At 38.3% G+C, this 20,033-nt stretch overlaps 1 protein-coding gene across 2 annotated transcripts in view; it reads right to left on the minus strand.

The window, feature by feature from the left end:
- Positions 1–3,973: 3,973 nt before the first annotated feature.
- The window catches only part of NLK (nemo like kinase), a 147,701-nt gene continuing 131,641 nt past the window's right edge, over positions 3,974–20,033 (minus strand). Inside the window, exons 7-12 of one of the 2 annotated variants that reach the window (XR_009530416.1) lie at positions 19,791–19,892; positions 13,955–14,041; positions 8,790–8,988; positions 7,780–7,873; positions 5,634–5,760; positions 3,974–4,514 (exon numbers count right to left, since the gene is read on the minus strand). Coding sequence is in view for 1 of the 2 variants with exons in the window: in XM_060082243.1 (XP_059938226.1) it covers positions 5,706–5,760; positions 7,780–7,873; positions 8,790–8,988; positions 13,955–14,041; positions 19,791–19,892 (537 nt within the window). In the remaining variant the exon portion in view is untranslated. Of the gene's footprint in view, positions 5,761–7,779; positions 7,874–8,789; positions 8,989–13,954; positions 14,042–19,790; positions 19,893–20,033 lie in introns of both variants that reach the window. The other variant, XM_060082243.1, reaches the window with a different exon arrangement.

Genomic DNA, 20,033 nt, shown 5'->3' on the forward strand with positions numbered 1-20,033 from the left:
CAAAACTCAGCTTAACCTGTTTCTTGATAGATGAAAAAGCATGGATATTAATGATTTGGTCATTCTATTGGTCTTTACTTGCAATCTGTATGATGATGTATATGAAGACGTTAACTTTTAAGGCCCTTGTTGGTAAAATAATTGAATGGTGAGTTTTGGTAAATAGTATAGAATGAAAAAGGGTACACAAATGACTAGACAGGGCCACATCTGAATCTGGGAAAAGTTAGGAAGCTTGTATAGCTGAATGTCTCTTGATTTTTTTCAGTGTCTAGTGGGATGGAAAAAATGGTTAGTTTTTTAACAATGAGGTTTGAATAACTTGTCTTTAAAAAAATTGTAGTAAAGTGAAAAATGATTTAGAAAATAGTATTACTACAGATATGAGCAATGGCTTACCTGGGGGAAGATTGGTTAGTTGGTTCTACCTTGAATTATTTTTCTTCGTGGAAAAAAATGTCATGCCAAAGGATAAAAACATAGATAAGAGGTAATAATTCAAGTTATTGTTTGCCTTCATAATAAGGAAGTGGCTGAAATTAAAAGCTTTAGCTCTGTGTTCATGTGGAACAACCTTCCACATTGGTCAAGTGGAGAGAAGAGGGCAAGACACAGGAGTGTTCATAGTGTGCTGTCATTCCTATAAAAATACATAAGCTTGATTATGCAGAGTATCTCTGGAATGATCCCCAGAAACTGGAAATAGTGGTTTGCACCTCTAGGGAGAACGATTTCCTTTTCACTATCCTTTTGTAGGTTGTACCATGTGAATGTATTACTAATACACACGTTATATATTTTGTTGTTGTTGTTTTCTATTTTTATTTTGGCTGCATTGGGTCTTCGTTGCTGCACACGGGCTTTCTCCAGTTGCGGTGAGCAGGGGCTACTCTTCATGCGGTGTGCGGGCTTCTCATTGCGGGGGCTTCTCTTGTTGCGGAGCACGGGCTCTAGACGCCTGGGCTTCAGTAGTTGTGGCACACAGGCTCAGTAGTTGTGGCGCACGGGCTTAGTTGCTCTGTGGCATGTGGGATCTTCCCAGACCAGGGTTCGAACCCATGTATCCTGCATTGGCAGGCAGATTTTTAACCACTGTGCCACCAGGGAAGCCCCACAACATAGTTTTTAAAAGGAACTCACAATATTGTGTTTACAAGATTTTTCTTCTCAAGGATAAGCGTTCTCAAAAACTCTAAAGCTGTCCATTAAAAAAAACATGGTATAACTGCTGTGATTAAGAAATGGATAAAAATAGTTGGCTGTAAGGATGATGAGCTGTGAAAATTAGTATTATTATCAAAACATAAGTAAAAATAAACCCATCTTTTTTTACTACTTAGGGACCTTTTGAGTATTTCCGAGACAGTAGGAGACTGACTGCTGTTTCAGAGACCTCTGAAGTCCGCTACCTTAAATAAACACTGACCTCTTAGCAAGAAGGTCCGCTTGTTAAAAATTCTACCAACAGCAACCTGAAAACGTTGTAATTTACCACTTCTTTCCAAGTATCTGGGCATTGTTCACTCATTGGGAAAGTCACAAGAACGGGGGAAAATGTTATCACTTGTGTTTGATTCTTAAAATATTTTAAACCTGAGAGAGGAAAAACTGGATGTTAAATCAGTGAGCAGTATCAGTCTCTTCCATTCAGCCCTGATTTCCAAAATGGAGAACAAGATTGAATAGCATTTAACTTATTCACTGGAAAATTTTTGTTTTTTCCTTCATGCTGTGTCATTTAAAACATTGAGATAAAAGTACATTAAAGAATGGAATGTAAAATGTGCATGAATTCTGGAGCTGAGATGGGAGTGAGGAGGACCCTGATTTCGGGCTTATGTAAGCGGGTGGATGATGAAGCCCAGAGTTGAGGGTTGAGGCGTACGGAGCAGATAGAGCACTGTAACTGGAGTCATTCTCTTCCATCTCGCCTGCCAAAAAAGAAAAGCCTGGTTCTGTGCTGCCAGGAGCACCACCCTGGCACTGGTCCTAACCTAACACGAGGAGCCTGCCTCAGTGTACACCTCTACTCCCCTTGCCCCCAGTCCTTTCCCTTCCACAATTCCTCATGAAACAGTTAAACCTCAACTACTTTGCTAGTCTAGGAAGGGGAAAAAAAGACCTAGTGGGGAAGTGAGAATGGTTTAATAATAATAAAATTGTCGGGGGAAAACCATTATTAATTTCATTTTTGACATGGCTGAGGTGCCTGTAAGACACCCAAGTAGAAATTTCTAACAGACACCTAGTAGAAAAATCTGGGTATATAGGTAAGAGATTTGGGGTCATTCTCTTACAGTCAACGAGGCCATGAGGGTAGATGAGGTCACAGGAGAGTGTCCTGCAGTGGATCTTGGCTGCACATTGGAATCAACTGGAGGACTTAAACAAACAAACAAAACCACAGCACAAAACTGATGCCTGACCTTGCCTCCAGAGATTCTGGGGGTGTGGCCTTGAAACTTCTGAAAGTTCTCCAGGTGATTCTACCAAGTAGCCAAGTCAAGAACCCTTGGCTTTAGAGTTGGATGAAAACCCAGGCCTGATCCCTAGCCCAGAGAACACAAACATGTGAGGATTAAGCAGAGGAAGGAGCCTGTAAGGGAGAGTTGTGGCCCCTAAAAGAGAAAAACAGAGGTGTGTTTCAGAAGCCAAAGAAAGACCATTTAAGGAAGGAGGGGTGGAGAGTCACTGCAGGGAAGGCTCTAAACGTGTCCATTTACTACCATGCTGCCTAGACATTACTAGAACGCAGTAGAAAATGGCACCCCCCAAAGCTGTCTTAGTTGAAAAATCCATGCAAGTGATGCATTCTCTTCTTTAATGTATTTTAATTTTAATATAAAGGTAATATTTAAAATGACTTAACCATAGAGGAAAAATGAAATAAAAACTCCAAATCTTATGAGCCACCTCAAGAGATTATCTCCATCTTCTGGATTCTTACACTTAAATTGCAAACAAATTGCAGCTGCTTACAGCCCTGACTTACCTGTTCATACTGATTACTTGCTGTAGAAAATTCCACATTTTTGCAATTATCAATAATTTTAAATTAAGAAATAAGGCATAAATCCCCTGGTTAGGTGAGCAGGTTCTAGTGGGAACAGGTCAACAAGTTTTCTCTAATACTTATCTGTGAAGAAGTTTAGTTTCAAAGTGTTATACGTGCAGTTATTTCTTAATGCTCTCGTGATGAAAACTAGTTTTCTTATTTAAGCATTATTGACATTAACAAGGCTTCCACATAAATAATTATTGCACTCGTAGGTTTTCAAAAGTTTGTTGGATAAACTAATACTTGTATTGATTTATATGAGTTGTAACAGTCAACTCCTCCCATGTCAGGAAAAAAAAATCCATTCATTTTGCTAAATCAGGAAAAGACAGGGAGAAGTACACACACCACCTACAACCCCAAGAGTAATGCTGCTTTATCTAGTCTCAGGGAAAGTATTCTGAAGTTAGGCAGTTTGGTATCAGGTCTTAGTCACACCACCCAGCTGGGGCTTTTTTAGCTGGAGGTACCTTTGGGATGACAGGGGCAGGAGGCAGAAAGGAAGAGGAGGGAGGGGTCAAGCCCCCTTGGCAGTCTGCTGCATCCGGAGCAGCTCACTTTTGTTTAATATAATGGACTCCATTATATTGATTTCACATGAAAATAGGATTCTTTGCTTAAAAAAAGTTTGAAAACCACTGGATTAGACTCTAAAGTCTGGAAAGACTTTCAAATTGCATATATTTAAATCACAATATCTTTGACATCAGTTAACTACGTTTCCAATATGTTTTTGGCAATCTAAAGTCTGAGAAGATTAAAAAAAACCCACAACTAATTTCCTCAAAGATTGAAATGGAAATATAAATAGGTAATGTCTCAAAACTGCAAATTCAGGATACAAGCTGTACTGAAGAGAAAATAAAGGAAAGGAGTTGAAATAAAACAGATGACACCTCTTTTTCAAATGTCACATTTAATGTTTTCACCACTGTACTTCAAATCTACATTGTACAAAGTGACCAGTAAGTGTGCCACGGTAATTGACCAACCTCTGAGATTGTACCTTTCACACCAGTGTCTTCTTGGGCTCTTTTGATACTAAACACGTTTCTCATTCAAGTGAATTGAAATGCTTCAGTTGGGTTGATTCTCAGGAGCCTCATAAAAAAAAAACAAAGATATTGCACCATCTTTGTTTAGTAATTCAATGTTTGTTTCTTTCACAGCAAATAATTACTTCATTGAAGTTAAAACTTCCAAACATAACTTATTAATAGTCTTCAAATTCAGCTCAGATCACTCAAGATGAAAATACTCTGCTAAATACAGATAACTTACAATAACTTTAACAGTTAATTGTCCATAACACACACCAAGGTTTTTCCTAGACCAATTTTAAGACGATCCATTAGTATTCCTTGTACAGGTGAAAAACGATCTTCAATTTTCTTGTCTTTTTATTTTTAATATAAAAGTTGGAAGGGACATTCAAGTTTCAAGTCTCCACATTGAACTTAAAAAAAAAAAATAGTCATCATCAGCATGTGGAGGTAAACAAGCCAAGTTGTATAACTCCAGGAGGTAGAGGCCTTCAATTTGTATTCATATATACATATGCACAGAAGAATTCAGTGTTCCAACAGAAAAAAGAATTTGTCAAAAAGTAATAAGTTATTTACTAGTGTGACATTTCAAGACTCCCACAGCTTTGCCTAAGGACACAAACACATTTGACATAATTCCCTATGTGCCTTTTTTTTTTGTGGCTTAAATTTTTTTTTAAATTTGTTTTTGTCTTTTATTTATTTATTTTTTACTGTCCAGTGCAGGAAAAGTCTCACAAAATTTCACAGACCTAAAATGTGCAAGCTAGTTCTCTCTCTATACAGCAATGTTGGGATTCTTTTGAAATTAGCCCAGAAATGAATTATTTACACACATGAAAGATGCATGCTTGGGGGTTCTTTTATGTAAGAAAGAGCAGAAAAACTTCTAATAAAAATAGATTAAATATATATATATATATTTATACTGGGTAAGGAAAACAAAAGTTTAGTCTCTCCTAGTCACAAATTCATTCTCTCTACCAACAACATTGGATTTTAGACAGCACACATCACCGTCACGGCTCTAATGAGAAGCTAATTATAGGGCTTGATCATTAGGTGGCATGCCCCTCCCCCCTCCCCCCTCCCGAGGTGCAGCCACGATCAGCTCACGTGGCTCCATGATTGGTCGCAGGCAAGGTTTCCAGATTCTTTCATTTTAGAGAACCCCAAATTTTCAGGAATGGCTCAAATATCAAAATGTATGACTGTCCTTTGTGTGTGTGTGTGTGTGTGTGTGTGTGAACAATCTCACTTCATTTTAAAAAAGAATAACAAAACAAAAAACACAAAACCCCAAACTCCCAAATTTGGTTCAATTATCTTTTGTTCTGAGGTGAGCCATAACAGCTGCACTAAATTCATAAAACATGTGCAACTCTGGGTAAAATATTTTTCTTCTAAAAGCACAACCACTTTACAAGATTAAAAGTCTAGTAACATTTCTAAATATTATTCATATCATACAAGTAGTGGTTGTTAATTTAAAACTTCATTAGTAAAATTACAGTACAAGCATGATTAACCTCCAGAATTGCAAATCCCAGACTCCAGTGGAAAGCTACATTACATCTTCAGTAGTACATTATCTTCCACCGTCACTCCCACACCAGAGGAGATGGGGGCATCTCAGACGGCTGAGCAACAGTGGAACTGGAAGAGAACAGAGACACGGTGAACCAGTTGTAGCACCACAAAAGGCAACAGGGCAATTCACTGCTGCCTGTTTTCCCCCTTCCTTTAAAAAAAAAATTGTAAAGTCCATTCCTGGATTTTTATTTGTTTCTTTTCACTTCTCTAAAGGTGCATTTGTTCCAAACTGTCCATGTAAGGATCTGTATCTATAGTGAGGCGATATGGTACAGTAGCTAATGAGTGGGCTTGAAAGCAACACATCATTTACTAGTTGTATGATACCGAGCAAATGCCTTCATCTTTCCTCTCCTGGAAAGGGATGCTATCCACCTCATAGGATATTGTGATGAATAAATGAGATAATGTATGTTTTTCACAGTGCCTACTTCATAATATTAATGGTAGCTATTATAAATAACCTTAAAGGATACAGAATTATCCATTTAAAAGTAGCTTCTCAAAATAAGGTGATTTTAAGTGGGAACCTATTTTGAATGAGCCTCAAAAGCATTCTTTTATCAAGTTTTAATTGATAATCATTTAGCACTTGTTATCCACAGATCTGTTTTATCAGTTATTTCACATGTCTGTCTAATGTTGCCAAGATTATAGACTTGAGGGGGTTGTGTCACTTTGCTTCCTAGGGGCCCAGGATAATGAATAACTTGCACCTGAAAGGTATTAAAACCCCTAATTGACTCTTAGGGAAAAATATTAAAACAAAGTAATTTTAAACCACAGGGAAGTAAAAAGGCAACTTAATTCCTTCTTTCTACAGAAAAATACATGGAAGGAATGAAAGTCACCTGATTTTAAAAATTATAAACAAAAATTCTTGACCTTGGTTCAATAAATTCAATCACCTTCAACACTATATCAAGGCCAATTAAAAGGAAAGGGAAGGGAAGGGAAAGACAAGCAAGGAGGAGAGGGAAAAAGGAAAGGGAGGGAGGCAGGAAGAGTGTGGCCTCTCAGATCAAAGCCTCCCTTCGTGCTGCTCTGTGATACCTGAGCCAGACCCTGTTCAACTTTTTCCTTCGCCACGGGCCCAGTGATAATCTTTGCCAACAGAGGGCGCTGAAAGGGCATTGCAAGGTCTTTTTTTTTTTTTTTTTTTTTGCTGTGGAAGGCCCAGCTTTGGTCTACCCAAACTTTCTGGCAAGTTTCTCTCCACCTAGCAGGCTCTTTGATGGATCAGCTCTGCTCACCCCTTTTGTAAAGTTTCTTCACCATCATGCTGTGTTCCTGTGGCTCCTCTCCAAAAAGGTCCAAATCTTATTAGCCTTGGGTAGAGGGGCTTCCTCTAAGTTCTCAACTTCTCCCTTGTTCACTCTCCCTCAGTCCAGAGGGAGTACTTGCTTTCCACATTTGCTACTTTGGACTCTTCAGAATCCTCTTGCATGCCTTTTAGTAGTTAACCATCTTTTCCTAGTTAATGCTTGTTATTAAATTTTCCCTGTTCATATTACTGGGTGTGGTTTCTTTCTCCTGACTGGACCTTGATTGATACAAGGAGTTAGGGAAAAAGAGATGGAGGAGGTAAGGACAAAGAGAGATCAAGAGAATGACGCTTTCTAGATTCTGAAGGAGGTTTATAGCTCTATAACCAGTAAGACTATTGGTTTCTCTTTAAACAGGGTACACCAGCAGTCCACCTATAGAATAGAATTTTCTTGCTTGCCGTTATTATTATGGTGGTGGGGATGGCAGTGGGAACTGAGACGACCATGTGCAACTCCAGGACAGTGGCTGCCACGCTGCTGGCAGAGGAAGATCCCCATGTACTTGACCAGGCAGCTTAATGGGCATCTGGGGAACTGCCAAGGCAGCCACAGCGAACTGGAGCTAGTGTAAGAACAAATGCTTACATTTTTAACATGCTTTTGACTAAGTCAGAACTCACAACAGAAACTTTCTGTTGGACCTTTTATCTATGTTATCTAATCTAAATAAAACCAGAAATATGCTGAATGACAAACTCACAATGGCATCCTTTTAATTCTAACAAGAAAGTCAGAATTACATCCATATAGTTACCTAATAAAGCTCTTAAAAGCAGCAGACTGAGGGTTGATGCAGAGAGGCACTCTGTTTCCTTTCTGCTGTTCCAAAATGAACTGATGAATAATTTCTGTGGAGAAAACAAATATCATACAACCCACGCCAATTTGCAGGCCTGGGAGCAGTGGATTTTCAGGTTAACTCTAGTCAGCATCTGAACGGCATTTCCTAGTGGTTTAGTTAAACACACACGTCATCTATCAGGCAGAATCCAGTGGAACTTTTCTGAAACCAAAATGACAGGTGCTGCTAAACATAGGCAAAACCCCGCACAGTGCCATTACGGGGGTTGGAAACCCCATGAGTGGGAGGTGTAAAATGGTCTATAAATTTGAGAGTGACTCCACTGGGTTGGCATTATAAATGAACTCTTCTAAATTGCTGGTAATTATTGCCTTTTTGAAAATCACTTAAAAAACCTCAGTTGGTATTTCGGTACATAGTTTCAGGCTGGTCACTTTGGGGACTACTCTCTTCTAAAATGTCCTAGAGCAGACACTTAAAACCACTCAGAATTCTGGCTGTCTTTACCCGCCCCCCAAATAGGACATCGTGTCAGGAAATTTTATGAGCAGACTATTAGAAATCCCCTTCTTGTCATCATCCAAGGAATGATTCCCTCAGTGGATGTTTATCCTTTTAAAAACTTTGCATGTTATATAAAGTCTAATATGTATCATTCCATGAAATCACACTGAGTGAATACATATTAAATATACTGAGTCACTCTAAGTAAGTCAGCTTTGAAAACAAGAACAAAATGTTCATTCCTCTGCCGTACCTTCCCCTGGATATAAAATCAGTGTTTTTATAACACACACAGCTTTCTTGGCATATGTGCTCCGGACAAACAGCTGTATGCAAGTTTGTAAAACAAACATATAAAGGAGCTTTGATCTCCATCCAGAGCTCAGCTTTCCACAGCCACATAACAGAAAATGTTACCAGTCACCCCACCTGGCGGAAGACCAAAAAAGCAAACTCACCTTTAACCTGTCGGACAGAACTGAGGTTCTTCTCAAAAGTGTCATCAAACTTGGGATTGGTGATGGGCTCAAAGTCACTGGTATAAACTCTTCCAGTAGAGGTGGAAAAGCAACATTTACACATACACGTGTGATATCGTAGTCGCCCTTCATCTAGGTAGGGGTGGGCTAAGGCATCCTTAGCGGATATTCTTTTGGACTGAAATCAAATTTAGAGACCAGCACATCAACACTGCAGATAAACATGACTGTCCACACAGGATCTTTCACGAGCCACAGTGACTGCTTTACACAGCTTATACTTAATTTATGGAACATCCTGTGTAAAGGGATAATTGCGGACGGTGAGGGTAAGAGAGTAATTGAATTTGGAGGTGGGTAACGTAGCAGTAGAGGGAGTATATGACATAAGACAACAAACTACTGTGATAAACCACCATACGCCACCAGAAAGCACTTAGAAATGAGCCTGCTAAGATCCTGAAAAGTTCCTACCTTGAAATAGATATATGCAGGGTCAAAAATGACAAATATCATGACATTCAAATATGTAATGCTTTGGAAGGGATATATTTACATTTAAAATAACAGTTATATTTTCTAAATATGTCTCAGCATTTAGAAGAGATGTGATCATGGTGGCAATTTTACAAAGCTCCTTGAAACTTTTATCCTATTGGATACCAAATCAACTTGGGCAAAAGCTTATCTGAAAGCGGCTGGAGTTAGGCATCAGCTAATGAATGGCCTGTATGCCATGTTTTGATATCCAGCCCAGTGTGAGGTATCAGCAGCCTGGGGTTTTCTGGCTCTTCAGATTAGAACATTTAATATACTAGTTTCAGGTTACATAAACCATAAACTTTTAAACTCATTTCTCCATGAAAAAAAGAAAAAAGCTGTCCCTCCTTTTAGCTCAGTGGGTATGTAAGTACTACTGAGAGAAGGTGGATTTTAAAGGATTTAAGGATGACTCAATAGTAGAGAGTAGAACACAAACTGACACTTTGCCCTGCTTATAATATGATCCAGCACTTGACATAACACAACTAAAAAAAAGAAAACCATCTGCACTCAAACCAAAAATAACTGGATCACCGCAACTGGTTCTGGTCCCCCAAATAATAAAATGTTAAATATTTCCCATAAACCTGGATTCCCTAAAAACACTTTATCTCTGATTTTTTGCTATGCTAATGTTAAAAGGCATGTCATGACATTTTGGGATATGATAATAACAAGAGAAAGCTGCTGTTTATCCACCATGAAGAGATGAATGTAAGCTTCACAATCCTGGTTTTGTTCTTTTGCTACTTGTCATGTTTTGTATTTGGTGATGCAGCCCTTCTGAAGTCTGACTCACTAGGCACGCTTAGCAACTAAACTTTTCCTTTTCTTCCTAAATGAGCCCAACTCTTCCCAGAGGTTCCACTGGCATCAAGGTCTACTGTCAGAACCAAAAGAAACAGGACAGTACACCTTGCCTGGGTCTGGGCCCCTCTCAGTCCTCAGCATCTCTGGCCAGTCTCATGTGTGGGATTGAGCTCTTTGGCTTTTGCCCACTAAATCTGGTTATTGGCCAAGTCTATTTCTGTTTCTGACTGAGCATGGCTGATTGTGTCCAAATTGGTGGCAGCAGTGATTGAATCTGGGTTTTAATTTTATCATATGACCATTAAGTCACTTCTGTCAGGTGGCAGATGTCAGAAATTGGGTCCCTGTCAGCTGCCACCAGCAGATGGAATTTGGTTTCACTGTTAGTCTTTTTTGTTTGGGAATTCTGGTATTTCCTGAAATTTCAGATGCAGAGCTGAAGAGATTTTGGTGTTTTCCTAACTATGGATGGCACGCTCTGTTTGTATGTTCCTTGTGCACCAATATGGGGTTCTCTAAAGTGTCTTACCTAAGAGAAGCCTTTGAACAAAAAGTAAATCAAATCCCTAGCATGCAATGATCAATTTTCATTTCTCTAAACAAATTAAGGTCTTTTTGGGACTTCTGAAACAAGGCTAAAGAAAGGAGACTCATTTTTTAAGGGGTATGAACACTGAAAAGAAAAACTGTCCTGTTAAACTGAGGAAAAAAAATCACAAAATTTCTCAGATTTAATAGTGATGTTCTTTTGAAGGAATTGATGGTGCATAATTATGTCCTCTATGTCTTAATTACATCTCGTTTAAGTAATCAACATTTGTAATAGATACGGACACTTCACTTGTTTATATCCTAGATTTTGTTACTTTATCAAAATTGGCTCTTCTAGTTTTGAGTAAGTGATAAAATTTTCCATTTTACAAATATAAATGGATGTACTTCGTATACTTCTGAGGGGAGTTAATACATCATATTATGAGATCTCTTAAAATCCAATGGAGCAAACTCCTATTGCAACTGGCTTTTAGAAACAGTATCAACACATTAAAGACATAAAAAAGAAATGGAAAGATTTAAAAACATTATTCTTATGAATAAAATATTTTGGCTCTTTAGAAATTTTTGCTTGCTCAAGTTATAACTCAAAGATTAAAAAAAGCTTTAATTGAGAGTTAAAATAATACTATTACTTGATTACTAGATTACAAAGTAGGCAAAATATTTCTCTTAATTAACTTAGAAGTTTTAATATCCGGTATATAACTGTATAAGATAATTGTATACAAGATGACTCTTTGGACAAATCAGTCTGAGTTAATAGTTATAAAAATTTAAAAACACCTGTACAAATAATGCTAATACAATATTCTCATTTATATAAGTTTTAGGTTTGTTTTCTCATAAAAAGCCTAATCATTTTGAATTTGATTTTTTTTCCTACTGGTTTTGCTGGTCAGATAAACTAATATTACTTTGTCTAAGATTATGGAATTGCAAATTATGTGTTAAACTAAATGAGATGAATCATAATAGGTAATGTGTTTCTAAAAAGAAATTAGTTTTTTGTATGCTACGAATCATAAAAGACTTAATGAGTCAACTAAAATTTCAATCTCCTAATTCTTAGTTAACATTAAGACCTTACTAACATTAATTTGAGTTAATAAATGGTCTTTGGATATATGGACAACATAATTTTAATATACCTAGGCTCTTCATTAATACAGTATTGAGTAGCCATCAATTAACAGTTAAAAAAGATGTGCAAATACCTTTGGGTTAAAGTACATATGTATTGTTTTAAAGAATGTAAAAGAATGGGTGATGATAGGAAGATGTGTATACAAGATAACAGTGTTTTTTTGTTTGTCAAGAGAAAAAAGTAAATAATTGTCTAAATTCCTAATAATTATTGTTGTGCTTTAAAAATATTGCTTGTAACTGTTTACTGCCTTTAGATAAATTAAGGTCTCTGGAGATTTGTTTAATGTCATCACTATTTTGAGGTAATAAAACCCTCATTTCTTTCTTCTTACTGTATCACTAACCCTCAAATTTAACAGGTTAAAACCAGAATGAAACATTCTTTAAAAATGGTATCTATTTCTAAATGAACCCTCAGAACTAGAAAAAGAATCCTTAATATCAATCATAAACTAAATTCAGTAAGCATATGTCAGAAATAATTCCAGATAAATCATATCTCCTTCTTATTGATAAAGCATATCTCTTTCTTATAGATAAATCTAATTTGTAACTATGACCACACCAAAGGTTTCATTTAATTAGGTGTGACATCCCACTGTTAAGGAATAAGGACTACATTTCACATGTAGAACTGATGTCTAAAAGGCCTCCCAGGAAATATGCGTGGTATCCGCTGTATAGTTCAGTAAATTCCAGCCTTAGAGTTCCAGCCATGAGCTCCTGGCAGGTCAGGATCATAAATAAACATGGGATCTCAGAGAAAGAGGATACCCAACAGCTGTAAGTACTGCGGGAAAAACCTGGTACAGGTGAATTACATAGTTCCTCGTTCTTAATCTAAGTAGAACTAATAAAGAAAATAACATATTTCTGACACAGAAAAGTAAATTTAACCTCAGGGCCTTTAGAAAATCCTCAATGGGCAGACAGAAATTACCTGTGAAACCTTAAGTTATTGTGCCTCTAGTTTTGTTAACCATACAAAAGGTCTTTATGTACTAATCAACATCTCCTGTTAGCTACGCAGATAAACTTGCAAAATAAAATATCAAACTAATGACACTAAACCACTAGCTCATTCAGCAAATTACGTGGCTGAAACTGTCTTTAATGGCAGGAACTTGACCACAAGGGACTATGGGAACAAGAACTGCCACTCTGTCTTGCTTCCCGTATCACTAAGTACCTCACATGCCAAAGTAAACAAACAAAAGGAAAACAAAAACACCAACCAAACAAAAAATCCACTTTGCACCCTGAGATGTAATAAAAATAACTTGATCACTCTGATTGGTTCTGGTCCCCCAAATAGAACCCTGTTTCCCACAAACCTGGACTTCCTAACAAAACATTTTTATCCCTAATCTTTGTTATGCTGACATCTGAAGATAGTTCTGACCTCTGTGGATTTAATAATCATGTGAGAAAGTTGCTGTTTTCTCATCATGAACAAACCAATGTAAACTTAACTGGTAATTTTGTGGGTATTTTTCCCCTTTAAATACCTGTTGTATTTTATATTTGGTGACTTCCATTTACTCTCAGCAAGTAAAATTTTCTTTCCTAAATGCTTCTGTTTTTTAGTCTTCTTTGACAACAGTTATTGGCATGGATGTGAATAATGAATATTCTTTGGACAAATGAATAAATGAAGAGCTGAACTTTGCCCCAGAAGAGTCAAATCTAGAAATGGCATTTGGAAAAGCCACCATTTCAACAACCCAGAGTAAATATTTCCTTACGCAATACAATGGGCAGATTTTTTTCAAATAATATTAAAAAAAATTTTTTTTTCCTAATTCAAATTGGTGTCAAACTCCTTTTACAAATACTGAGATAAATAAGGATGGTACCGTTCCTTATCTCTCTTCACCTAGACTCTTAAGTGTTAATACTCAAACTTCTGTGTGATGGGTGAGCATGATACACATGGAACTGGGGGCTGAAGTTTATCTTTTAAAAAGTCATTATTCATTAAAAAAAAAGTCACTATTTACATTGCCCATCTATTCAAAGCCAGGATGTTTTTCTTAGAACACATATTTTTAATTCATTAAAAAGATATAAAAACAAACACTACTTACTGGATCAAAGACCAACATCCTGCAAAGGAGATGAACAGCTTCATGTGTAGCCTGGCTAGACAGGGTATAAAGTACAGGAAGAGATGGCTGTGAAAAAATAAAGAATTCAAATATGCAAGTGAGTCTTTGTGTAAGTAGATGTGGAATACAGCCAATTTATGACAAGGTAAGTGCGCAGCTCAAAAGGTGTGTGCACATGAGTCTCAACTCAAAGGAAATGAGTATTCCCCTCATTAACCAGTCTTCAAAAGCAACAACTGTCACTGACTTGCAGTGGCATATTTTATATTGCATGATTACCCATTGTAGGTCAGAGCACAGAAGAGCCTATGAAAAATGAAAGCTAATCCTGAAAATATGGAGCTCCTGTTAGCCTTATATCATACACGCTTTGGCAAGAAGGGAAGACCAAACACGCCCGAGGACGGGAGAAAAGAAGATTTAAAACCTTGGCTACATGCAAGTAAACTGTGCAAAGTAGGCATGAACTATGTCTTACGGCAACATTACCTTGCTAAAACACTAAAGGAGCCTTAGGACACTCGGGAATTTACAGAATCTTCTAAGAAAGGATGACACCAGTTTAGCACTGATTACTCTCACTCAATAACTGTCTTTTTTAAGTGGCAGGCATATCCACATGCCTATATCTAACCCTCTTGCACGGAGGCAGGGAGATGACTCTAATGACCTGAGAAGCCACAGAGCTTATAAAGCTTTTATTTCGCTGCTTGGAGAGTCAGGGATGAGCAGGTGAATGGCATCACTGCACTGTCTCTCACGCAAGTAACACTAAAAGGTCTCCTTATATCTCAATCACGGGCCTAGAATCCTACTATGATAACCACTAACATCAAGTATTTTACATATCTGCCTCCTTCCCTCAGTTAAGCTGTAGAGGAAAATTCTACAAGAACAACAAGACACCTCAGAATCATCAGGAGGTAATTATTCACCATACAGATGTTTTCTTCAGGATCAAGAGTAACAGATGAGATGAGATGGGGGTTCTAGTTTACTAACTAATTAGATAAATCAACATCCTGAATCTCAGTATCCTTAAGTATAAAATGAGGAGGTTGGACCAAATGATCACTGAAGTTTACTTTAGTTCTAAAATTGCATGACACTTGATAGGATTACTATAGGTAAAAAGCATTATGTGCACAGAACCCATACATAGTTGGCATTTAAATATTTGTAGATGGGAATTCCCTGGCAGTCCAGTGGTTAGGATTCTGCACTTCCACTGCAGGGGGCACGGGTTTGATCCCTGGCTGGGGAATTAAGATCCTGCATGCTGTGGGGTGCGACCAAAAAAAAAAAAAACCCCCAAACCCATATATATATATATATATATATATATATAATTGTAGACCAATTTACTACTCCTTGATGCATTTACATGTTTTCCTGCTCAAAATATGTAAATCTATGGCAGCTCTGAAATTATTTGTATTAGTCAAGATAAAGGAGGGGGGATTGTGGAGAGCGTGGGGAGCGGTTTTAACTTACAATTTACATATATTTTCCGTAAGAACTTTTTTATTGTGTAAAATGAAGTAATTTGATATTCTTAAAAGATTCCGATTCTTGGTTTGGCTGTGAATAGCTGTGCTTTTTTTCACTGGCTTGTGCAGGATGGCAGCCAAATTCCAGTCAGTTTTTACTGACCAAAATGTCTCTCCATAAGCAATTCTTTTCTTTCCACTCTCAAAGTGAATCTACCCCTCATCCCATTTTTGTGGTGCAGGCAGGTTATAGGGAAGGGAACACTGGAATGAGTACTAGAAGACGTGGCTTCAAATTCTAACTCTGCCACCACTAGACTCAGATAAGTCACTTGAACCTTGGCTTTCTCATCCATTAGACTGCACAAGTACAGACCTGTTTACCTACCACCACCACTGCTGATCATCTCCTAACATCCACCAAGTGCCAGACCCTGAGCTAGGTGCTGGGACAACAAAGATGAATAACACCTCTCTGTGGCCAAGGAAAACATATAAACAAACAGTTCCAGAGGCCATTGAATAGAGGATATAAGACAAATTAGAAGGCAAAACTTACGACTCAAGGACAACTGGGTTATGGGATGGGGAGCTTGTGAAAATCAAGAGTGGATGTTTAAGGCTACCTGAAATTTTTAAAATCCACCCCCCCATATTATCTTTCTTTACAGAAGTATACCCCAACAAATACACTAAAAATAAGCCTGTTTCATTTCAGCCTAAACAGTCATCTGATATGCTTTCTCCTTTCCTGTGTTTATATTATATATGCAAGTTAAAAAGAGGGACAAAGAGTCAGTTCAGTCATGCCGGTACCTCTCTAGAATGACACCTATTAATAATTTAGCATTGGCTCCACAGGAAAGATGCAATACTAGAAATGCTGCATTTCTAATTCCATTTTCTTCCCCTCTAATTTACCAGCCATTATGCCCAGGCAAGAGGCCCTAGATGGTATATGCCACAGTCATCATGAGGCAACTGCAGAGCGTGGTCACCCCAGCAGCATGGGCCAGGCTGCACAGGGCCTGTTAGATATTCCTGATAGTCTTCACCCAGCAGCAGAGAAGCTGAGCTCCTCAGTCAGCAGCGCTGAGTTGCACCATGCGCAGTGCACTCTAGTAAGCATTTTTGGGGTTATACAAAAGAAACCCCCAATTGAAACATAAGAAGTTTGAATTGAATGAACTCTCTACCGTACTCTGAGTCTCTTAACTGTAAGTAAGGTCCCTGTCAGGGGACAGGACCATTTTCACCTCAGTGAAAATATTTTACCTATTTCTGACACAATTAGCTGAGAACAATCTGAGGAATGATGAAGATCTAAACCTTTTAAGAGATGAACAAAGGGACTAAGGGCTGATAAGAGACTTTTCAATCCTACCAAAAACGGCAGTGCCTCAACAAGTATCTGCCTTAATAGATCCCTGGGCCATGGCAGCTAAGATTTTGAGTTGTGGAAAAGAGACACTAAATTAAAAATGCCGGGCCTCCCTGGTGGCGCAAGTGGTTGAGAGTCCGCCTGCCGATGCAGGGGATACAGGTTCGTGCCCCGGTCTGGGAGGATCCCATATGCCGCGGAGCGGCTGGGCCCGTGAGCCATGGCCGCTGAGCCTGCGCGTCCGGAGCCTGTGCTCCGCAACGGGGGAGGCCACAACAGTGAGAGGCCCGCATACCGCAAAAAAAAAAAAAAAAAAAAAAAAAAAGCCATATAGTGTTCTTGTCTGCCCCCCGTTTCCTGACTTTAAGGGAACCACTCCCTTTTTCACTCTCAAATCAAGTGGTTTGGCTGGGCTTGATTTCAATCTCTGAACTCCAAGGATGGGCGTCTGACCCAGGCCTGGCCAATCATATGGTATATTCCCCTGAGCACCACGACTGGTTCCAGGATGGGCACACAGTTAATACAGGTCAGGAACATACAATGGAATGGATAAGCTAAGCCGCACCTCCAATCCTTTTATCCCTATCTACCTTTATTAACTGGGATAGAAAAGACCCATTTTTTTTTTAGCTTCTCTTGCCATCTCAGAGGCCACACGTCACATAGTTCTGGACAATGACATGTAAGCAAAGGTTTGCTAGGCAGGCTTCTGGGAAAACGTCTGCTTTCCTGATAAAAGGAACCAATAGTGCTAGTGCTCCCTCTTTCCTCCATTGTTTTCCTTTGAATATGGATATGATTTCTGGACAAGCTACAGTCATTTTGTGACCATGAGGTAACAGGCAAGAGACTATGAAGTCAATATTCTAAAGATGGCAGAGCAGAGAGAAAGAAAAAAACCAAAGCCTCTATGACATAACTGAGCTGCTATGCCATCACCAGACTGCCTACCTCTGGGACTTCATGATATGAGGAAAAAAATAAACTTCTATTTCTTTAAACCATTGTAAGCAAGGTTTTCTATTACTCATAACCAAATACATTCCTAATGGAATCAGAGACCTTCTGAATATTTTTATGGATCTCTTTGGGAAAGCTCTTTCCTGAGGATTGATATGCTAATAGAACGCAGGGCTGGACTACTGGTTCCATTTTTGCAAACACACGGGGGAAAGCCTGTCTGAAAATGAAGCCACCACATAGGAAAACAGAAGAGAGTCAGATTCCTGGCATGAAATATCACTTGACTACCTGAATCCAGCAGAGCCTGAAGTCAGTGGTAGCTCACAACTTTTCAGTTATATGAGCCACTAAGTTCCCTTTTTTGCTTAAGTCAGTTTTAACTGTCTCAGTGGAAAGAGTCCTGACTGATGCCACATGCAAGTATGTATATTAATCAACCAACACAAGTATATTAATTTGAGGCAGTAATCTGTGACTTTAAGAAGATAGCCAATAAGGTTCTCCTGCGTATATATATTTTTAAAAAAGTCCCAACAAGTAATAGTACATATTTCTTCTGTTTGTACAAATTATGTAAATAGATGCATAGAAAAATATGTCTGCAAAGATACTCTAAAATTAATCCAGAGGAGACTAGGATGGCGTGGGGGTTGCTATGGATGACTAACTCTGTAAAATTTTTATTTTACATGTACTCACGTATTACTTGCATATATACCACAAAATTTTTAAAAATTGCTTTGAAGGTATATGTGCCAGGTATTGATAAATTAGTTTAATATTCCTGATACTGGCCAGTAAACTGAACATAACACATCTTGTTAGTTCTTTCTATTTATATAGAACCTTCCTCTAGGTTAAGACTTACTGTGCTCTTCTAAGGCAGTTAGGGCCCAAATGATTCTATACTTCTAAACTAAATGCAACAGAAGGACATAACCAGCAGGCGGCTATTTAAAATACCAGCACCTACATCTCTAGTAGTAAATCTACGTTTACTAGTTCGGGCTGGTTTTAGAAGATAACACACTTTACCCATTGCCCTTTTTGCCTGTGAAAATGGAAGCTCTGGAGTCACTAGAATCACAAGGGAACCACAAGGGAAAGGTAAGGCCTTGACCAAATGTCTGGCAGATAATTTGAGAGGACTGTCAAACTCAGTCTGTCATTTGGTCTATCAATTAGATCAACCAGATCTTCTAATGATCAATCAGATCATCTAAATGCCCAGTTTAAAAGAAAGCAAGGCAAAGCCCAGGAAAATTAGTTGCCGAGTCTTCCTGTTCAAGCCTTCTCTCTTCTGTTTCGGTTTGTTGTTCCTAGGAAAAGTATTCCCCTTACTCACTCTTCACATCATTAAGCTGTTTTGTCCAAAGGAGATTAGGAAAGTGCTTCTAAAAAATGCTGCTAAATCGACAGGGTGGAGATAATAACCATCTTGTCTTTCTCAGCAGTGACTTGGCTGGTTGCAAGTAATATTGATCAGTGCAAATCTGGCAATCTCTCTTCATACTTCTTTTCTAACAACATTCACATCTGATTCTGTGTTAGTGGCAAGAGTGCAATAGAAACAGCTTCACATTCCTGGCTGGAATAAGAGATACCAGGTATTTCGGCTCAGTATGTGGAAAGGATATCTTGAGTATACATGCACTAGGTTATGGTACTGAGGTCAAAGCTCCACCCCCAGTAACTTTTCCCGGACACATCAAAAACCAGGATACAAAAGCCAGGGGTCATTTATTAGCAAAGGTGCTACAAAAATATTTACTTTTTCCTATAGCATTGGGAATTACTATATTCTATTGGGTTTGACAAATATCTTAACATTTTCTTACTTATGGCCATGACATTAAAAAAATTAATAAAACCTACAAGTAATGCTTTTGTTTAAAAATTCTCATTTCATTATTCTGTTGGAAGAAAACTCTGCCCAAACAGATGGTTACCAAATACAGAGCCCTCCTTCTCCTCTTACCTGTTTGTGAGGACCCCTGAGTATGTGTGCCTTCGCACCTTCACAAGCTGTCCTCATTGCTTCCAGTGATGGGGTGCCCAAGAGATCTGTGATCAAATCCAACTATGAGGAAACAGGAAGTACAGATGGATAGTAAGCCCATGGAAACATTTCATTACTCTTAAATCACAGTGTTAGAGATGAGGACCAAATTTGGGGGAAAAAAACATTAAGGCGACGTCCAGATTAACTGGTAGGAGCCTC

The sequence above is a fragment of the Mesoplodon densirostris genome, chromosome 18 (genome assembly GCF_025265405.1).
Source record: "Mesoplodon densirostris isolate mMesDen1 chromosome 18, mMesDen1 primary haplotype, whole genome shotgun sequence".
NCBI lineage: Eukaryota > Metazoa > Chordata > Mammalia > Artiodactyla > Ziphiidae > Mesoplodon > Mesoplodon densirostris.